The sequence below is a fragment of the Amia ocellicauda genome, chromosome 9, assembly GCF_036373705.1.
Source record: "Amia ocellicauda isolate fAmiCal2 chromosome 9, fAmiCal2.hap1, whole genome shotgun sequence".
Classification (NCBI taxonomy): Eukaryota; Metazoa; Chordata; class Actinopteri; order Amiiformes; family Amiidae; genus Amia; species Amia ocellicauda.
In genome coordinates this window covers 32,426,570-32,447,029 of record NC_089858.1, presented here as the reverse complement: position 1 = coordinate 32,447,029, position 20,460 = coordinate 32,426,570, and the positions used below count along the sequence as shown (strand labels likewise).

Sequence of the window (20,460 nt, the reverse complement as noted above, 5' to 3'; positions counted from 1 at the left end):
CTCTCTCACACACACACACACTGTCTCTGACACACTCTCTCTCTCACACACACTGTCTCTGACACACTCTCTCACACACACACACACACACACACACACACACACACACTGTCTCTGACACACTCTCTCTCACACACACACACTGTCTCTGACACACTCTCTCTCTCTCTCTCTCACACACACACACACACACTGTCTCTGACACACTCTCTCTCACACACACACACACACTGTATCTGACACACTCTCTCTCTCTCTCACACACACACACACACACACACACTGTCTCTGACACACTCTCTCTCACACACACACACTGTCTCTGACACACTCTCTCTCTCACACACACACACTGTCTCTGACACACTCTCTCTCACACACACACACACACACTGTATCTGACACACTCTCTCTCTCTCTCACACACACACACACACACACACTGTCTCTGACACACTCTCTCTCACACACACACACACACTGTCTCTGACACACTCTCTCTCTCACACACACACACACACACACACACACACACTGTCTCTGACACACTCTCTCACACACACACACTGTCTCTCTGACACACTCTCTCTCTCTCACACACACACACACTGTCTCTGACACACTCTCTCTCACACACACACACACACACACACACACACACACACACTGTCTCTGACACACTCTCTCTCTCACACACACACACACACACTGTCTCTGACACACTCTCTCTCACACACACACACACACACACACACTGTCTCTCTGACACACTCTCTCTCACACACACACACACACACTGTCTCTGACACACTCTCTCACACACACACACTCACACACACACACACACTGTCTCTGACACACTCTCTCTCACACACACACACACTCACACACACACACACTGTCTCTGACACACTCTCTCTCTCACACACACACACACTGTCCCTGACACACTCTCTCTCACACACACACACACTGTCTCTGACACACTCTCTCTCTCTCTCACACACACACACACACACACACACACACTGTCTCTGACACACTCTCTCTCACACACACACACTGTCTCTGACACACTCTCTCTCACACACACACACACTGTCTCTGACACACTCTCTCTCTCTCTCACACACACACACTGTCTCTGACACACTCTCTCTCACACACACACACACACACTGTCTCTGACACACTCTCTCTCACACACACACACACACACTGTCTCTCTGACACACTCTCTCTCTCACACACACACACACACACTGTCTCTGACACACTCTCTCACACACACACACTGTCTCTGACACACTCTCTCTCACACACACACACACTGTCTCTGACACACTCTCTCTCTCTCACACACACACACACACACACTGTCTCTGACACACTCTCTCTCACACACACACACACACACACACTGTCTCTGACACACTCTCTCTCACACACACACACTCTCTCTCTCATACACACACACTGTCTCTCTGACACACTCTCTCACACACACACACACACTGTCTCTGACACACTCTCTCACACACACACACACACACTGTCTCTGACACACTCTCTCTCTCTCACACACACACACACACACACACTGTCTCTGACACACTCTCTCTCACACACACACACACACACACACACTGTCTCTGACACACTCTCTCTCACACACACACTGTCTCTCTGACACACTCTCTCACACACACACACACACACACTGTCTCTGACACACTCTCTCTCACACACACACACACACACTGTCTCTGACACACTCTCTCTCTCTCACACACACACACACACACACACTGTCTCTGACACACTCTCTCTCTCACACACACAAACACACACACACACTGTCTCTGACACACTCTCTCTCTCTCACACACACACACACACACACACACTGTCTCTGACACTCTCTCTCTCTCTCACACACACACACACACACACACTGTCTCTGACACACTCTCTCTCTCACACACACACACTCACACACACACACACACTGTCTCTGACACACACTCTCTCTCTCTCACACACACACACACACTGTCTCTGACACACTCTCTCTCTCTCTCTCTCACACACACACACACTGTCTCTGACACACTCTCTCTCTCTCTCTCTCACACACACACACACTCTCTCTGACACACTCTCTCTCTCACTCACACACACACAGCCATGTTTACAGGCGACTGGGCAATGGGCCTGCGTTTTTGAGAATACATGCCTGCATTGTATTGTGCTTTCAGTTACCATTTTTAATTCTGAAACGCCCCATAAGCAATATTTAAATTGTTGATATTATTTCTGATACTGAGTCAGTTATTTTGGTTTATGCTTACTGCTGTTGGGTATATAGAGATGGGTGACAAATTAAAGGAAAAAACAACATAAAGTGTCTCAGTAAGGTGTTGGGCACCACGAGCCGGCAGAACAGCTTCAATGCTCTTGGTACAGATTCTACGAGTCTCTGGACTCTACTGGAGGGATGAACACCATTCTTCCAAAATATATTCCCTCATTTGGTGTTTTGATGATGGTGGTGGTCATCAGACCATTTAGTGAGCCCTCGTGCCCTGTGGATGGGGCATTGTCATCCTGGAAGAGACCACTCCCATCAGGAGAGAAATGTGTCACCATAGGATAAAGGTGATCACTCAGAATAACTGTGTAATGATTTGCAGTGTCCCTTCCCTCTAAGGGGACAAGTGGATCCAAACCATGCCAGGAAAATGCCCCCCACAGCATAACAGAGCCTCCGGACCCCCTCACTGTAGGGGTCCGGCAGTCAGGCCTGTCCCGTTCTCTTGGTGTCCCACACATGCACTCACCCCCTTGTCGAGAACACGAGCCAGTTGAGTGTCTGTGTGACTGAAGCTCCTGCCATTCGTGCCCCAATAATGACTCCTCTTTCAAAGTCACTTAGATCCTTTCCTCTTGTCATCTTTTTCCAAAATCAAGGTCAACTGGGCCTGCTCAGCATTTGTATACATGCCACAGAGCATGATAGGGGGTTAATTGCTTAATTGTACCATGCAGTACACCTCTTTGGAGGCATCTGCATTCCTTATGTTCCTCCACTCAATTATTCAGGTTTTTCCTTTATTGTGTCACCCGTCTGTATGTAAAATGAACCAAATGAGAATGGTAAGCTTTGACTGAACATGCCCACAATCAATCCTTTTGTATCATAAGGACGTGGCTACAGCATAATTCCACAACAGGGCAAAACATTTTAACAAACTAGTCATAACTTGTCCTAGTATTGTAATCTATCAATTGCCAGTGCCAATTTGTCAGTACTATCACAATCTTACCGCGTAATCTTTACTGAGTAAACCTTAGAATATGTCATAATGGTGTGTGTATTTTAGGTTACTCCATAAATATAACTTTTTGGAAACATAAAGTGATGAACACTAGATATCTGTAAGGTTAATCACATTGATGCACCATAAAAAGGAAAAGCGCACACAGAAATGATAAAAAACATTTTGCATTTAATAGTTACAATAAAGTGCAAACCTGTGGGAATACCAGTCAGTAAACAATACCCTAAAAATAATTAAAGAAGAACAAATATCTATCTGTGGGGATAACTGACAGCACATTTTAGCTATAATTTATCCACCATGAAAAAAAAGTCTCCCTGAAAATATCTGGCTTATAATTTCCTATAATTTTATAAATATTCTGTTATGTAATTTAGCTTATTATGTAACATTGGTCTTTATAAAACTATCCCAGCATACCCCATGTTAAACACAATGTTACCATAAGTACTGGGACAAATCTTCTAAAAAAACTGTGTGTATTGTGCATAGTTACTAGAATCCATGTGGTGTGTAAACTTGCAATTCCTTAGCTTATACCACATGACCAAACTTTTTCATATGAAACTACAATTAATATTTATTTTCAAGGATTTTTAATGTACTTCAATTAAATGCTAAGGACTCTCAAACAGACAAATAAAATTCTGTTTTTTTTTTAATGGGATTTAAATTTGGTTAATTTCAGAAAGGGATCCAGCATTTAAGGGTTTAAAGTCCCTATCAATTACCGAAACATAGATCAAATCAAAATAAACATGCTACTAACCTTTGAAAATGTAAATCTCTGAACACAAAAAACTAAGCAAAACCTTTTCTTATTTGTGCATAATATATTTTTCACTGTGAACTGAGCATCTTTTCAATGAGGAAGAACATATTAATAAAAATACTGAGTGCCATTTACGAGTAAGAAAGATTAAACAGGTTCAGATGCAGTTATGAAGGTAAAACTTGTTTAAATGCAGTCTTTGGGATTATATCCAGTTGCAGTCTGAAGTATTCACACTCTTCAATTGAAATGGCAATATTTACTGGTTCATTTAGTTGAATAAATTATAAAAACAATACCAGCATGATACAATGAGTTATAAAATGTTTGGGGAAGGAAATGCTTTTTGAGGAAGGATTTGTTTGCAGTCGTGTTTGTGGCATACGACACACACGAAGTGCTGGAGGGGAGTTTGTTTCTGCAGGGACTCCTCTCTGGCTGTGTGTGACGCGCTGCAGAGGTATTCTCTTGGGGGCCTGTTCTGACAAGCCTTATTGCCGATATCTACGTCATTCCTCAGTCTTCCTCCACCTCCTGCACTGCCTTCCGCAACTTGTCCACCAGCACTGTGAGGAGAGAAAGCAAGACCATAAATACATGCAAAAGTCCAAAGTTTACTGCATTATAAGGTTTAATGTATGAATTGTTTTCAGCCTGTACTTTTTGAACACTAAAGCCCAGAATGCAGAGTGACCCAGAATGTGTTTTGACCTTTGGTGCCTCACATTCACTTCCTGGGGCAGCTGTACGGTACCATAACTAAAATGCAATGAAAGCACAGGCAGCCATGTTTGGATGTACGGGTGCGGCACAGACATGCCGAGGTGCACCTAAGCGTGGACAGTGGAAACAGGGTATCATATTTTGCTGATTAAGGCTGACCTATAATACCTGCTTCCTCAGGGATTTCCAGGATTAGGGTTAAAGACCTGCCAGCACTGGTTTATTGGAATTGTACATCAATGCATTTGAATGGTATTGCAATAACTGTTTGAACTGTGTCCTTAATTAGGCGACACTACAGTTGTCTCCAGTAGGCAGTCCAGATCATCGGTTGTTGCCGTATACTGTACCTCCTGCTGTGGGCCTGAGGAAGGGGTCATAGGAGCGGCAGGCATCAATCAACTTAGCCAGGAATTGTGGGCAGTCTGAGGGGAGGGGCTCCTTATCGCGCTCCTTACACACCTTCTGGTAGATCTGTGTGTTGTTGTAGCCTGGAGACATGCACAGGGTTAGGCAGTGAACCTTAATGTCAGTAATGGGAGTGCAATATGATTGATTAATTAATTAATCAATCAAAAACAAGATGCAATATCCCTTTATATAGCCATCATACAGCAGTGTAAAGAAGCACCCACACAACCCCTCAAAATATAAAAGGGAACAAATTTGTATGTTTGTATCCCTTATAAGTATCTTTTGGCCTGTAACCTTAGTTCATATTATTATTATATATTTTTCCCCCTCACACTTGGGGGGGTGACCACAGTGCCTGGGGCAAGGAAGTTAATTTACTTTACAGTGCTCTGTGCTCAAAACATACAGACACATCAAAACAGAACCCTAGCTCCTCACGGAGTCCAACTAAACTTCTTTACTGGTCCCTCTCTAAACATGCAAAGTCCAAGTCCAAACACAAGGCCAGTAACTGGTGTAGTCATCTCCATGTAACTGTTTCCTTCTCTCCAACTCTTCCGTTCCTACACACCCAACAAACATGGTGTGCTGGCTTCCTGTCTTTAAACAGGAGCCTGGCCAATCTGGGGAGTCGTGTGGGTCATGTGCTCCCCTACGACCATTCATCATGAACACCATGCAGCTCAGTCACTTGCTTACCTTCAAAGGGTTTCTGTTTTGTTGCCACTTCCCAAAGGACAATGCCAAAACTGCAGAGAAAATGTAAACAAGAGTAAGGTTACATTCAATACACACACTTTAATCTATATTAAAAATCCAATGAGTGCCATTTGATCATTTAAGTACAAACTGTTACAGATTGTGAAAGGGATGCTGCAGGTGTGTTTCCAGACAGCAGCCCAGCCACAGACCCTGGTGTAACATCCTGCCTATGCTATAGCTGGCCTTAGCAATGGCTTTGCAATGCAGAGAATAATGCACATTTTTCACTTTGTCTCCTCCTGAACAAAGATGAAGTGCTAGCTAAGTTGACAAATTGACGATTCAGAATTAGGATGATAATAAGAAAATGCTAAATTACATAAACAAAAGCATTGTTCCCTATGATTTACATTTCTAATGCATAAAGTAGGATGATGTGCCCAAGTGTCTCACCTGTAGATCTCGCAGGGTCTGTCGTAGATGTGGTTGATGCTCTCCAGCTGCTGTGGAGAGCTGTAGTGCAGGGAACTGAACAAGTGGCTCTTGTTTTTCCTCAGGGAGGTCGCAGTCTTAGCCAGCTCAAGCCCACCCAGCTAGACACAGGAGAGCAGCCACGTTAGTCTCAATTAAACAATGCAGCCCCTAGAGCTCTTCTCACCCCAAGCATCTCAGAAAGTTCCTACTCCTTCAATCCAGATTACATAAAATTACAGTTATAGTCGTTTTTTTTATCATATGATCTGGGATAATATAGGAAAGTTTACAAAGGAGAGGAGGCCATTCAACCCATTGTGCTTGTTTGGTGTCCATTAATAACTGAGTGATCCAAGGATCCCATCCTATCCTATCCTTTTAAATGTTCCCATATTTTTATCTTCAACCACATCGCTGGGGAGTCTGTTCCAGATTGTGACAACTCTCTGTGTGAAGAAGTGTCTCCTGTTTTCCGTCTTGAATTTATTGAAGCCCAATTAGATAGATAGAAGACAACAGCTTTTAACATCAGCTCTGTATAACTAATTTCCCAAATAGCTAGCAACACACATGACTGGCTACAATAACACAATGTCAATATACTGTACACTGTAAAAATGTCCCATACAATTGACTCTGTCTAACAGACTGGCAGCAGAGTTGCCAGTACCTGTAATTATTCCCAGTCACTAACTCAGGAAAGAGTTACTGGATCATATCCACACATTATACAGCCCTGTGCCACTAGGGAAGGATAATAACATGTATTGTGTGATTTAGCTATTCCTGCATATTATGAACTACATTCATGATGTTGTGTATTACGTTCCAAGTTTCATGGTCAATGATAGATCTGTATCCAAAATGTTCAAACTTCATTTAGGCAAATAAACTATGCCTATAATTTATAATATAAAAATGATTTCTGATATCTGCAGTGCAATGGAGGTGGGAGCCAGTCAGTGTGGTCAGAGGATGACCTACCTTCACCCTGTACCCAGAATCCACAAGGAACTTCCCACTGCTGATGCAGCCATGGACTTTAAACTTCTCCTCTGACTGGTGCAACCTGCAACACAACCACACAGCCACCGATTACCATCACAATTCATCCTGCTGACCGTTAGACCAGCTGCACTTAACTTTATTATTCATGCTCAAAATAATGTTGATGTTATCCATTTATGAATTATGGATTCCTTCCAATACCAATATCAGCCAATTAATCAATCAATCATCAAAACATCACACTGACTTCGCTATAGTGAGTACAGTTTACTTTTGTAAGCATTTCATAGAGATTTTATACTTCATTCTAAATCACCAATTTCCAAAGACTGAGAAGACATCAATTAATCAATTAAGCAGGTCACTAGTTTAATTAAGAGAACTCAGATCCTTAAGGGTTGAATGGTATTTTGGCATTCGTTCCACATGAGCTCTAAATGACCCCCTTAATTGGTCAGAATTAATGTTCCTGTGGTGCAGGACCTCTCAGCCCAGGCAGACGGGCTCACCTGTACAATCCCTGCGCAGCATCCAGGCACATCTGTGTCCGCCTCTCCCACGACAGCTTCTGCTGCCTATCGAGGACCTGGCGAAGACTGCCCCTCTCACAGTACTCCATTACAATCAGGTAGTCTGGGTTGGGCCCTGTCAAGACAAACACCATCACAACACGGAAACACCCACACTAATGAGCTACTTCAACATACCCTTCCTGATATAGTTCCATCATTATTGCAGTTGATTTCACCTATTTAGAACCCAGATTAGGTTGATTTCACTCCATGGAACAGATCATAAATCATCTATTCTGAAACATTTTGTCAGCACGGTGACTGCATAATTAATTAATGTTAACTAGATGCAATGGTGCAGCTCCTTTGGCTCAAAGCTCAAATGAAGTGAACTGATTCGCTTGACAGTGCAATTTTTAATACAATTGATTCAACACAGGTCAATTACATTTATAAGCAGCCTGTACATTTTAAACTGTTGATTTACAGTGGTAAGAAAAAGACTGTGAACCTCTCAGGATTACATATTTCACATATTACAAACCTAAAATATTTGTATATCTTAAATGTAAGTCCTAATAATAGATAAAGACAACCCGAACTCTTAATTACTTGTGGTTTATCTAATTCATACATGTTTTGTTTCTAAAGACACTGAATTGGTTGATTCAGGCCCTATTTAAGATGGTTTACTTAAAACTGGTTTTGATTCAAGAAGGCTATCATGCTAAAACTATGGAATGTCTGTTATCATCATTAGGGTTCACAACATTTCTCACCACTGTATTCATGAGTTTATCTTGTAGCATGTCACTTTTTGATCTACTGTCTACTGAGACGGCGCTCCACACAGTGTATGTAAAATAAAACTTACTTACAGACATCACTGGCTCATAATGACAGTACAGGGGGAGGGTTCACTCACCGTTCTCGTTCAACACGCAGATCCCAAACATACGCAGGATATTGGGCGACTCGAAGCGTTTCATGGTCTCCACTTCCTTACTGAAGACCATCCTCACCTGCCTGTGATACAAAGATTATACACACCTACTAATGAATCCACAGACAATGATTCTGCCACAATGGAATCAATGGATTAAGAACACAAGAAACGTTTCTTTCATCAGCCTATTGTACAGGGTCAAATTATGACATAATGAGGCCCTAAGCTCTGTCAAGCTTAAGAGATCTCAAGCATGACCAAAAACAAAAAAGTACAGTATTCTAAGTTAAATAAATAGGGTTAATAACTAGGTAAAATCTATATTTCAACCCCAAATTTGACTGTAAAATGCACATTTGTTTTGAATCCATCTTCATTGTTATTTGATCGAATTACCAAACAACAAACTAATTTACAATGTGAATTTCTGAATTTATTACAGCCGCATAATGAGGATTTAAAATCTGTTATGGATGTTTACAACTCAATTTACTGTATACATCACAAATAGGTACAGCTAAAGATTTTAATCAAATGACTACATTAATTAGGCAAGTCTACTCCCAGCACTTTGATCTGGGAGGTTAAAGCTTTAGGCCATCAACATAAAAATCCCTGTTGTCCCATTACTTTTGTTCATAAAGTGTTTAAAACATATTCCTGAAATACAACTCAAAAGAGTGGAGAGAGAGAGAGAGAGGAATAAAGAGAAATTAAAAACCCCTCATGTCCTGCATGAATCAAGTTCAATATTTTCCATGACTGCATCCAACTTTAAATTTCAGAATATGAAAAATGAAAGGGCGAACTAAATCTGTCCGTGGATAATCCTGCATTTGCCATCACCCAGACTGTGATGTGCGTCTGCTCCAGTGCTTACTGTGGGTTGGTGTTCAGTGGGTAGGTGTATCTCTTGATGGCCACAGTGAACTTGTTGTACTCTCCCTTGTAGACTACGGAGTTGCTGGTTTTCATGAAAGGCTCAGTGTCGTAGGTCAGCTCATCTACCTGGATTTCCCTGATGTCCTGGAGGTGAATACTGGGCCTTTTCACTGCCAACACACAAGACACAATAGTGGACAACCGAGCCAACACAAGGTACTGTATATCTGACCCAACACAGGGTACTGTATGAACTGTACTGTTAGCAGGCAGGCTTTCAATCTTTATTTTTTTAACCGCAGTTCACACTGCCATAATACAACCTAATAAAACAAAAATACATACATTGTAAGTGACATGCCTACCGAAGTACAAAAATGTTATTCCACAAACAGAAATCTGTCTGAAATAACACTCTCAGAACTTTTTGCCTTCCCAAAGCGCTTCAGCCTGAACTGGGAGACGGAGAAAGGAAGAGAGTCAGTCCCTCGACGTTGTCCTGTCCAGCTGAGCTTTTAATTGCTTAATTGAATCCTTAATTGACTATATATGGTGAAATTAAGCGCTTTGTTGGAACAGAAACCAGGGCAGGGGGTACTCTAAGACTGGTTTAGGAATCACTGCCTAATATATTTTAAAAAGAAAAATCAATTGCAAAGTGCTATTACTCACAATATTCCAGTATCTGCCGCACCTCTCTGTGTGTGGAGTCTACGGTCTCCAGCACCATGGCCAACTCCTCCTTCGTCTCCTCAGCCATGGACAGCACTGTGGATGAACACCAACATTATCGCACAATTGCTGAATTAATCCACCCCGAGTGTGAATTTATGGACTATTGTATTTAAGATTAAGAGACTTTCACACCAGATTTGACGCATGTGCCGCCTCCTTGCGTGCCAAGCAATGACCACAGACCGCACACAACACTTCACAAATATGCACAGGAAGTCAGTGGGCGGTCAGGGCTAGTGCAGGGGTATCAGACGCCAGTGCTGGGGGCTACAGTGTCTACTGGTTTTTGTTCTAACAGGAGCTCCTAATTAGGTCTGCTTGTCTAAAAATCAAAATTTATTTGTGTAGCTGCAACCTTGCAATTTGTTGATTACTCAAAACACTGAATCCACAGAAGATTTCAGAATCTGGAGAGGAGTTTTGAATGTAACCAGTTAATGGTTTAATTAGACCAATTAAGGGTCCTCCAGGACTGAAGTCTGACAAGAAGTATAGCAAGAAGTTTTATTTTAAACTAAAAATTGTATTATTTCAAATTATGCAGTAATGCTCTGATTTTTTCCCCTGATTGAACCCAAATGGTATTTTGTGCTGGCAAAGTTTTATTAAACCATATTTAAGAATTGTGGATAATATATAATATATATTAATATATTAATAGTTTCAAATTATACATAAAAAAGCTTAATTGTATGTTTTAATGCAATCAAACTACATTATAGCTTTTTATTCTTAAATAAAAAAAATCTGAAAGAAAATAAGCAATTTTCCCATTATATTCTGATAATCTAATTATTTTATTTTGGGGGGGATCAAATGTTTCTATTAATGCGATCCCCGAATTCTGATGTCGTCTCCAATATCCTCACTATGGATTGGCTACTGTGAAACAAACACATCAACTTTGTATCTCCTTCTAGTTATAAACTAACTACATTCTAACATAATTATGTGTAATGCAACTGAATCTAGCGAGCATTTAGTTATAAACTAACTAATAACAGCTATGAATTTAGTAGAGACTTTATTAATTAAATTTGGGACGTATTTATGCATAGCTGGTACAACCCAGAAAAGGGATCTTCAGACTAAATTGAAAGAATAAGTGGCCTGTCATTAAGGCTTATACACCAATTCAGTCTCACTGGCACTTTTTCTACATTGATGAAACTACTCATTTAAGTTGACATAGTAGTGGGCCAGAAACCACCCCTATTAAACTGTAAGTGTGTGATAGTGCTCACTATCTTACATCTTTCAAGGTCCTTGTGGTCATCCTCTCTGTCCTTGCTGTCCTGGCTCTGGCGGGTCACTTCTCTGAAGACACTCTCCAGCTTCTGTTTCTGGTCGGCCTGCAGGGCTAGCGAAAGCACCTGCCACGCATCGTTGAGTCTCTCGTTCAGCATTTCGAATTCCTCCTCCAGGTCATAGACTCGGATGATCTTCTTACGCCAGCTGCTCGAGGTGTACTTCTGAACTACTTGCTTCGCTGCTTCCAGGGTTCCCTTCAGCTCCCTCAGGCCATACTGCACAGTCTCTGGCAGCCCCCCTGGCCCCCTAACCTTGATTGCTTTCACTGGCACCATTAGTGTCTGTACCCGCTCTGCTAGCCGACAGCAACGTTTCTTGTTCGCCTTTACCTCATTGCAAAGAGAATACAGCGCCTCCGCGATGCCCAGGATTGGTTCCAGAAAGTCCATGTCTGTGACAGAGAGAAACAGTTGGATAGGACGATATTAAACTGGTAACAGGTTTTATATTAACTATAATCAATTAGTATACCTGACTAGCACCCTGCATTTCCACTGCTAAGCCCTAAATGTCTCTGCAGACACTCATTCGATTGTAAGCAAATTCACAATTAAGAAATCAACACATTACATTTTGATTAGAAAATAAAAGCTGATTATCATGACTATAAATGTCAATTGAATAAGCTGATGTTTTAAAAGAACAAATCAGAAACCTAGATATGGAGTCAAAGACATCACAATCAAAATGCCGATGGGTATAGGCTCATTTATTTTGCACAACATGCATTTCATCTTTGGAGCACATCCAAAAGTCAACAATACATGTTATTAACTAAAGAAACCATTTAAAATAAATAGAACATAAAGAATACAAAGCAGTGTCTCCTAATAGGAAAGAATCTAAATTTTCCCCTCAAAAATGTATGCTAGCACATAATATTAAACATTTTAGACCCGAAAAAAGCTGATGGCATAATTTATAGAACGGTTAAACCACACATTGAAAACCAAAATGTGGAGATGTATTACACTGTTCAACAGGAGAGTATATACAGGGTTCTTTTTAAGGCTTATGTCATACGTTTCAGCCTCCCAAGGCTACCATGGTATAAATAACGTCATGTGCAGTAAGTGCCACAAAGGCCTGTTCAAAGCTAGCAATCTCCTTCTGCCACTAGCTGGGAGTTTCCCACTGGAATTCCCCTGGTGTCTGGTCTAATTTCCATGCAAGCAGAGGATAATGTAGGATTCTTTACAAATCCCCTTACCCCTAACCTTATGTTAATTTTGTATTGCATGTAAAATGCAACTTGTCAGATTGTTAAATTATCCAATGCTCGCTATTCTAAGACCATATATGGCCTCTTCATGATTTGGATTTGAGCTTCAATTACATAAGTGTCATTCATTTAGTTTTAGTCACCCTTTCTTGTAAGGAAGGAGCCACCTATTGTCCACTATCCAGACTATAAATATAAAAAATTATAAATATCAATTCTAAATTTGTTTTATACAAGTGCAATGTTTGAGCGATACCAGTGTGTCCTGTTCTGAGTTACCATCTATTCATCTAGTACCTACTTTCAGACCTTCTTTATCCTTGGTGCTAGTTCAAGGAATTGATCTGGGAGCCTTGACTAAATGCAAATTCTTGACTAAAGACTTGACACTTCAAGAAAGATATCGCTGCTCTAGAGGCAGTTCAGAGGAGAGCAACCAGACTTATTCCAGGTCTGAAGGGAACGTCCTACTGAGAGACTGAGGACCTGAACCTTTTCACCCTGGAACAGAGGAGACTACGTGGGGACTTGAATCAAGTCTTCACACAGAGAGGCGTCACAATCTGAACAAACTCCCCAGCGATGTGGTTGAAGCCAACAATTTGGGAACATTTAAAAATAGACTGCATAGTATCCTTGGATCACTCAATTATTAATGGACACCAAACGAGCACGATGGGTCGAACGGCCTCCTTTTGATTGTAAACTTTCTTATGTTCTAAAATCTGGGTCATGTAGCAGTTCTAAATGCAATGTAAAAATCGCAGAATTCCATTTAGCCATTTCTTGAAGGAAACCCGAGTCTGCTTAAACATTATGGTTGAGCAGTTTGTTCCAGACTTCCCTTATTCCTGCTCAGAACATCAACATCTTTATTCAGCCACATCTTGGACACAGGGATCACACCCTACACAGAGCAACAGGACATACAGAATACTTCACCACATGAGGTATTTCCAAACAAAACACAAAAACTACCCAAAACCATGAATAATGAATGGCCATAGGATGTTATTATATGCCCAGTCTCATTAAATCTGCCATTATTCATTTATGGTTGTCTGTCAATGTTTACCTTGAAGGTGTTTATTCCCATAAGTAAGTTATACCTGTCATGATTATATCAATATCAATGTCAGCCAATGATCACACTTGTAATCAGCAGTTAACATGGTGAAAATTATGCCACGTAACACACTCTCAAAATATTTGCCTGCATAGCTTTATTTCAAGTGTGAGTAAGGAGATTTTAAAGGAAGTTGCTGTCAGTTTCTCTTCTCTATCTTAAACATACAAAAGTTATCCAAAAGGCAGCACTTCCTGAGTATGTACCAAATTGCAACAGGCTAAGAGCAGAATCACAGCTAAGCTATTACGCAAGAGAAACATAAAATGAGAAGTGCTAAAGTGCAACCACCATGAAGCATGTACAAGAATATACCTAATTACACAATCTGAGCAAGTGAGACAAAGCATTGATTATCACAAGACAACCGTCAAAAATGGGAAGTACAGAAAGATACTTAAAATCAATGTGATTACTACAACTGCAAAAATGGGGGGCAAACAAATTAACAATATTACATAGGTTTCATGTACAGTACAGGTATCCAAATGAATACCCATAACTGAAATCCACTGTTTTCCAAATGCATTTGATAAAACATGTCCAAATACCTTCAGATTTGATGGATTTATGAGAAGTGGCACAGCTTTAATAGAGTCAAGAGTAACTGCTTTAAGGTAGGGTCTGTGCACAGATTAGCTACAGACTATCTTTGCTCCCCACTGCCTGTTTAGTAATCACTGTATTAGATTCATCACACGAAGATTCATTTCCAGGACATGTAAACTTTACTTTCCACACAGGAACATAGTATTATCCTTTCCTTTAGTGTAGGAAAAAAACACCACCAAACAATAGGATAACACCTTTCGTCAGTTACACCATGCCAGTGCCTTTCACTTTCTGTATTTGACGTCATTTGATCCTGCTACAGACAGAGATCCTCCAAGATCCATTCCCATAAACCCCTATACCTAAGACTACATACACCCAAAAAGTACATTAATATTATACTATATTAGACCTCTTTCTGGACACATTGTAAAGTCTCGTTTAAAAAGTTACCTGTTGTTGTAACTCAGCTCTGCGGCTCAAGATGCTGCTCCTCGCTCTTCTGCAGCTCTACTGAAACCTGCGCTTTCTTCAAACCAAAAAGACATCTGGTCCTCCTAGACTCCTCCTCTTTTACAAACCCTCCCCAAGGTCCTAGTGGCAGCCCATCGGCCAGGTCCTTATCCAATACTGCATGAGTCACTGCATTCTTCAACAGCACTGGGATTTCCCACAGAAATCCCACATTGCCATTGTGGCACTTCCCAGCTCGTCCAATAGTGCTGTGGCGCAACTGCAGCTCTGTACTTTCACTTTAATTAATACCAGTATTGCAGTGGATAATGTGTAAGAGTAGCTGTAGGATTTGCATGACTTCCTTAAAAAGAGGCACATATTTGTTTTGCAGAGTGCCTTTATTAGTCACTGTAAACTTTGTATTTTTTGTTTGGTTTTGTATCTGTTTCCTATTCATTTTCTTTGTGTCTGTACGTAAGTGTGTTGTTTTGGTTTGGGTCAACTTATATGAAAATAATATTAATAAAAATAAGATGCACACCAAAAGTAGGGAAATATAATTTATTTGATTCTGTTGAAAACTTGTGCAGCATCCCTGTATATATGAAAACATGTCAAAACAATTGTATTAATTGGTAGACGTTCACCAGCTGGAATCACCCGGTACCCCACCAGACCTGTTCATTGTAATCCATCATAACATCAGCTGACTGGTTTGGCAAGAAATCGTTTTCTGAGATTAAAAAAATAAATAAAATAAAAAATGGAACCATGTGCATTTTATTCATTAGTGTTTCAACACCTAATCTTCTCATATGAGTGTCTTTTCAGTCATTTCTCTACAAAATTAAAGTAAAAAACATTTGCAATGCTTGCATTTTCAAGGTAAAAATTTAAAATAAAAATACAGGCTATTTTGGTTGATTACATTTTAAGTTGGATATTATAACCAACAGACAATTCTAAGCTATCAAACTATATCAGTACGTTTCTAAATAAATACTATAATCATGATACAGAACTAAACTTTTCTGGCGTAAAGTGACCCGAGTAAACGCAGTGCGTTTTAAACATCACAGACACAAACACATTTACTTGCAGTGTCTGATGTGGAGCAAGCCTCAACTAATGCTTGTAATTCTACTGCAATATAAATACAAAAATAAAATATATTTTTTTTCTGAACATATAAATATTTATTTCACATGTATAAATTAGACTAATCTGCAGACCGTGTTCCACACGTTTCTTGATCGAGGTTGTAATTCGTGCAGATGACTGGGGTGGGTTACATGCTCAGTGCTGACGAAGGAAACTGAAAAATCAGTCAGAGAATGCGTATACTCTTCAATAACAAAACTAACAGAAAATAAAGGGGGAAACATTTCGGATTAGACTTTAATATCCACACAATAGCAGAAGCAAAAACCTGTAGAAAGTATTCTTCGTGATCCTGAAAGTGTTGTGTAACACTATTTCCCCGTCCTCCTCTTCATACCTTGGACTTGTTCTGGACTGGGAGGTACAGTTTGAACTCTGCTGGCAGCTCGTCTTCCGAGTACAGTCGGTCAGAGAAATAAACCCTTCTGATCCGGCAGTTGGCATGAATCTAAAGACAGGAGACACAGAACGGTTGTCGAACAAACGCAAATGCAGGAACGGTGTACATCAAAAGAGAAATCTTCTGGTTTTCATTCAAAGGCCTCAATTGCATTGTAGTCCTGAAACTGTGCTCTCAGAGAGGGGGCGACTCATGCAAGGGTGTGACCTATACATCGATTCGTATGGTAGTTTAACCAATGACTGACTTAAGTAGTAAATATTAACCCGACTCATAGTTCTGTTGAAAATTACTTGGAACAATTGTCTGGGTCTCTCTAGGAGTATATGGCTAGAGACCACTGGTTCAGAGCAAAAGATGAAGGCAGCCAAGCAGCCTGGTTTGCACTGAGAGCACGGTTTTGGGGATGTAATATGTGCTATAGTTAAAGACATGAGAAGTAAAAGCAGGTGCCTTTAAAACTAAAAACAGGAGACAACTCTTTTGTTTATAAAAGCAAGGATGGAACAAACTTCTCTTCAAGAAAAGGATGGAAGAGACTCTTGGATCTTTGAGCTATAAACAGCACAAATGCGGTCACTAAAGCATATATTATCTCATTAGCATTTACACATGAAATGGGAGTGTTTTTTAAGATTGACCCTGTCCTTCTCCGTGGCTGTTTATTTTGGATGTGCACATGCATAAAAACAATGCATGTAAACTCCTTCGATAGCAAACCTAGGACTTGCATTGCAAGGCTGGAGGTGCTGCGAGTCGCACCGGGGACAGTGCTGTGTCTGACCTGCACACGCAGGGTCTCGATGTAGTTGGTGCCATACGCGCGGCGGGTGAAGTCGGACAGGTTGAACTGAATCTGGTTCCAGCCGTCGTCCAGCCGCATGGGCATGGTGCAGATGAAGGGCTTGACCCGCGTGGCGCTCTGGTAGTTGCTGGCACGGAACCGCCGGCGCACATTCTTCTCATCCAGGACCTGCAGGCACACAAACGCAGCCATACAGTGAATGTACATGTTCTGTGGTTATATTAATGTTACCCCAGATAACAGCTGTGTTTTCCATAATTCAAAAAAGTATAAATTGTACAATAAGTGGGGTTATCTACACAAAGAAGTGAATGTACTACCTCTTGGTTTTTGTATTACAGGCCCTAGAAGAACAATTAATAAATCGAAACTTTACTTCTCTGCCATACCAGTTCTTAAATACCTGGCGGGTTACCATTATGTAGCAGGTGTGACCAATCTGCAAAGTGCTAATTAGCGTGTAATTGCTGCACTGAATAAAGGTACAGCAACATGGCGTTGTTAGACAGACACAAGATGATTGCGTTGCATGTTTTTACCCAGAACAAATGGGTTGTTTTAAACTTTTTAAAATGTAATTTGGTATCGCAGGGTGAACCGCAGGCTTTCATCGACCTATACGCTTCACTGTATATTACCACCGAGTCGAGGTAGCCTAAATGTTGTATTTGTTTGATAATCACAGTCTAGTCCACACTTTATGAAAGGAATACAATTAACAAAGCATGTATTCAAGTGTCTCGCCTGCTGGGCGCATGTTGTGCACCCCTGCCTTAAAGCATAATGTTGCTCATTTTCAGTTGCTGGGTTGGTCAAAGTTGTGACTCAATCCACATCTTCATGTACACTTTTGTGAGATTACACGGAAAGGAGGAAAGCAGAACTAAAAACTGAAATATGTTTTTGAATACCTTTCTCTTGCAATGTACTTTTATCCTTTAATATATCCTGTGGGGTAGGAAAGGCTGTGACGCGACTGTGACAGTGAGAAGAAGTGCCTGAAGGGGGAGAGAAGTCTCTGACCTGGACCTCGAAGGTAAAATACTTCTTCAGGTTCTTGATGATCATCACCAGGAAGGGCAGCTTGATGCCCAGGGTTTTCTTTGGGTCTGCAGGGCACGTGATGTATGTTGTACTGGATGGAAAGAGGAGCAACAAAAGAAGCACATGGCTTGATTTTCAACAGGGGCAAAACAGGAAAACAAGGTCAAAGTCATTGCACAACTCTGGAAAAAACTCTGGAAAAAACATGAAGATTTGTTGGTTATTACTTCTTGTATAAGAGTAAACACAAACAATGCAATACACCATATAACAATCTTTTAACATAAATCCTTTGAAATAAAGTGCTCTAGTTCAATACAGAATTTCAAAGGCAAGTTATTCAGTAAGTTTCCAACAGTGTCAAAGCTCCCAATAGGTTCTGCTGTTGACTGGTGTGCTCCCTGTGAGTAATCAATAAGCACCAGGTTATGCAATTACATTTTTCAAACATGTGACTCATACGTTCATTCAACAATTTAGTTTTGTTAAAGTATACAACCAAATGCAGTAAGCGACAATGTCCAGGTGAATGGTTGGTCTCCAGTAGTACCTGACGTTAGTGCCCTCAATCTCCAGAACCAGGGACTGGATGTCGTTGTCCGTGATCCTCTTGATGTGGCCATTGCGGACCTAACAACACAAAATCTGACTTTTTAGGGATTTGGCAGATGCCTTTATCTCCAAGAGGAGCTTGCAAGCAGACTTGGACAGACTATTTCAAATAACATATTGATGTTGCCTATAAACATCAGGTAGACTGCTGGAAAAGAGGTTATAAACTTCCCCAGGAAAACCATATGCAATTAGCAAGACCATGCTGACTACACTTAACAGCAGTACAAATACAGAACATTTGAACATTTACCGACTAATTCACCAGTACATAGTGAAAAGAAGAGTACGCGACAAAACGAGCATGCACTGGGTCAGCCGGTCACCAAGGTCAAACGGCTGAAAAACCGGACAGCGGATGTCCTCTCACCTTCTTGTCCCATATCTGCAGGGGTTTGCTGCCGACGCTGTACAGGACGGAGAGGAAGCCGCTCTGAAACGTGTTTTTGAACATGCTGTGACTGGCTGTGCGCTGCGGGGTGAAGTGACCCTGATCGCAACAAGCGCTTCGCCGCGATATCTTGCTCTCTGGTGCAGCTCAGAACAAACAGCCAAAATGTATATATACTGCCGCTTAAATGTTATTTAATTCCCACAGACGGACCATTTAAATGCAATAAACCCTTCCAACTCGCAGGACTGTGCAGCGCAACCGGCCAGGACGAGCGGGCTGGTGCCGTTAGCACCTACACTATCCCTCGCTGCTCCAACGTCAATGCACAGCACTGTTGGGTGTCGCAGTTACTGTCTGCCAATGACATTTACACACAAACCGCGTTACTAAGGAGCTATTGAACAATAACAGCAGACGAGGCGCACGGCAGGCTGGGATCCCCGCAGCACAGCGGGACTGCAACCCTTACACCCAGTGCAGGGAAATCCCCGAGAGCATACTTCTACATATTCACTTCATTGTAACCACATAACAAATCTGTAAATTACTATAAATGTTACCATTGGTGGCTTGTGTTGCTTTTTTTTTTAACCTACTTAAAATTACTTGTAGGCCTGCAAGAAACATTTCAGAAAGATTGCACACCGGCATGTGTTTTAGGAGGGTTTCACCTCAGCCTGGGTATTTCTTGGCTCACTGGGTGACAGAGGCTGCAGAGCTGCCAGTGACACCTGCATCAGCCCTCCCTACAATGCTATAAGTCCGAGTCTTCCCCAGCCAGCGTCCACCCCCACCGCCTCAGGTGTCCTCAGCCGATCGCGCCCTGCCTGGCAACTGTTGACCGAAAACAGCACTGCTATGAACTGGA

General features: G+C 41.3%; 2 protein-coding genes across 2 annotated transcripts; both read right to left on the bottom strand.

The window, feature by feature from the left end:
- Window positions 1–3,489: 3,489 nt before the first annotated feature.
- LOC136759222 (mixed lineage kinase domain-like protein) lies at window positions 3,490–15,278 on the bottom strand. Its single transcript, XM_066714123.1, has 11 exons — window positions 15,174–15,278; window positions 11,762–12,211; window positions 10,447–10,542; window positions 9,773–9,944; window positions 8,872–8,972; window positions 7,944–8,079; window positions 7,411–7,495; window positions 6,406–6,545; window positions 5,950–5,999; window positions 5,187–5,327; window positions 3,490–4,679 (listed from the first exon to the last, which is right to left on the bottom strand). The coding sequence occupies exons 2-11, from the start codon at window positions 12,207–12,209 to the stop codon at window positions 4,630–4,632; spliced, it is 1,419 nt and encodes a 472-aa protein (XP_066570220.1). The 5' UTR covers window positions 12,210–12,211; window positions 15,174–15,278; the 3' UTR covers window positions 3,490–4,629.
- A 445-nt stretch (window positions 15,279–15,723) lies between these two features.
- On the bottom strand, window positions 15,724–20,394 carry LOC136759219 (cilia- and flagella-associated protein 20). The gene is made up of 5 exons (XM_066714121.1): window positions 19,569–20,394; window positions 19,137–19,216; window positions 18,566–18,677; window positions 17,522–17,710; window positions 15,724–16,785 (listed from the first exon to the last, which is right to left on the bottom strand). The coding sequence occupies exons 1-5, from the start codon at window positions 19,650–19,652 to the stop codon at window positions 16,669–16,671; spliced, it is 582 nt and encodes a 193-aa protein (XP_066570218.1). The 5' UTR covers window positions 19,653–20,394; the 3' UTR covers window positions 15,724–16,668.
- Window positions 20,395–20,460: the final 66 nt, after the last annotated feature.

Coding starts and splice junctions, on each gene's coding strand:
- LOC136759222 (XM_066714123.1), bottom strand. CDS start 12,209: ATGGACTTTCTGGAACCAATCCTGGGCATCGCGGAGGCGCTGTATTCT. Junction 7,496..7,943: donor GCTGCGCAGGGATTGTACAG/GTGAGCCCGTCT, acceptor GTTGTGTTGCAG/GTTGCACCAGTCAGAGGAGA. Junction 6,000..6,405: donor AGACCCTGCGAGATCTACAG/GTGAGACACTTG, acceptor TTTTCTCTGCAG/TTTTGGCATTGTCCTTTGGG.
- LOC136759219 (XM_066714121.1), bottom strand. CDS start 19,652: ATGTTCAAAAACACGTTTCAGAGCGGCTTCCTCTCCGTCCTGTACAGC. Junction 17,711..18,565: donor ATTTTACCTTCGAGGTCCAG/GTCAGAGACTTC, acceptor GTGTGCCTGCAG/GTCCTGGATGAGAAGAATGT. Junction 16,786..17,521: donor TCGAGACCCTGCGTGTGCAG/GTCAGACACAGC, acceptor TCCTGTCTTTAG/ATTCATGCCAACTGCCGGAT.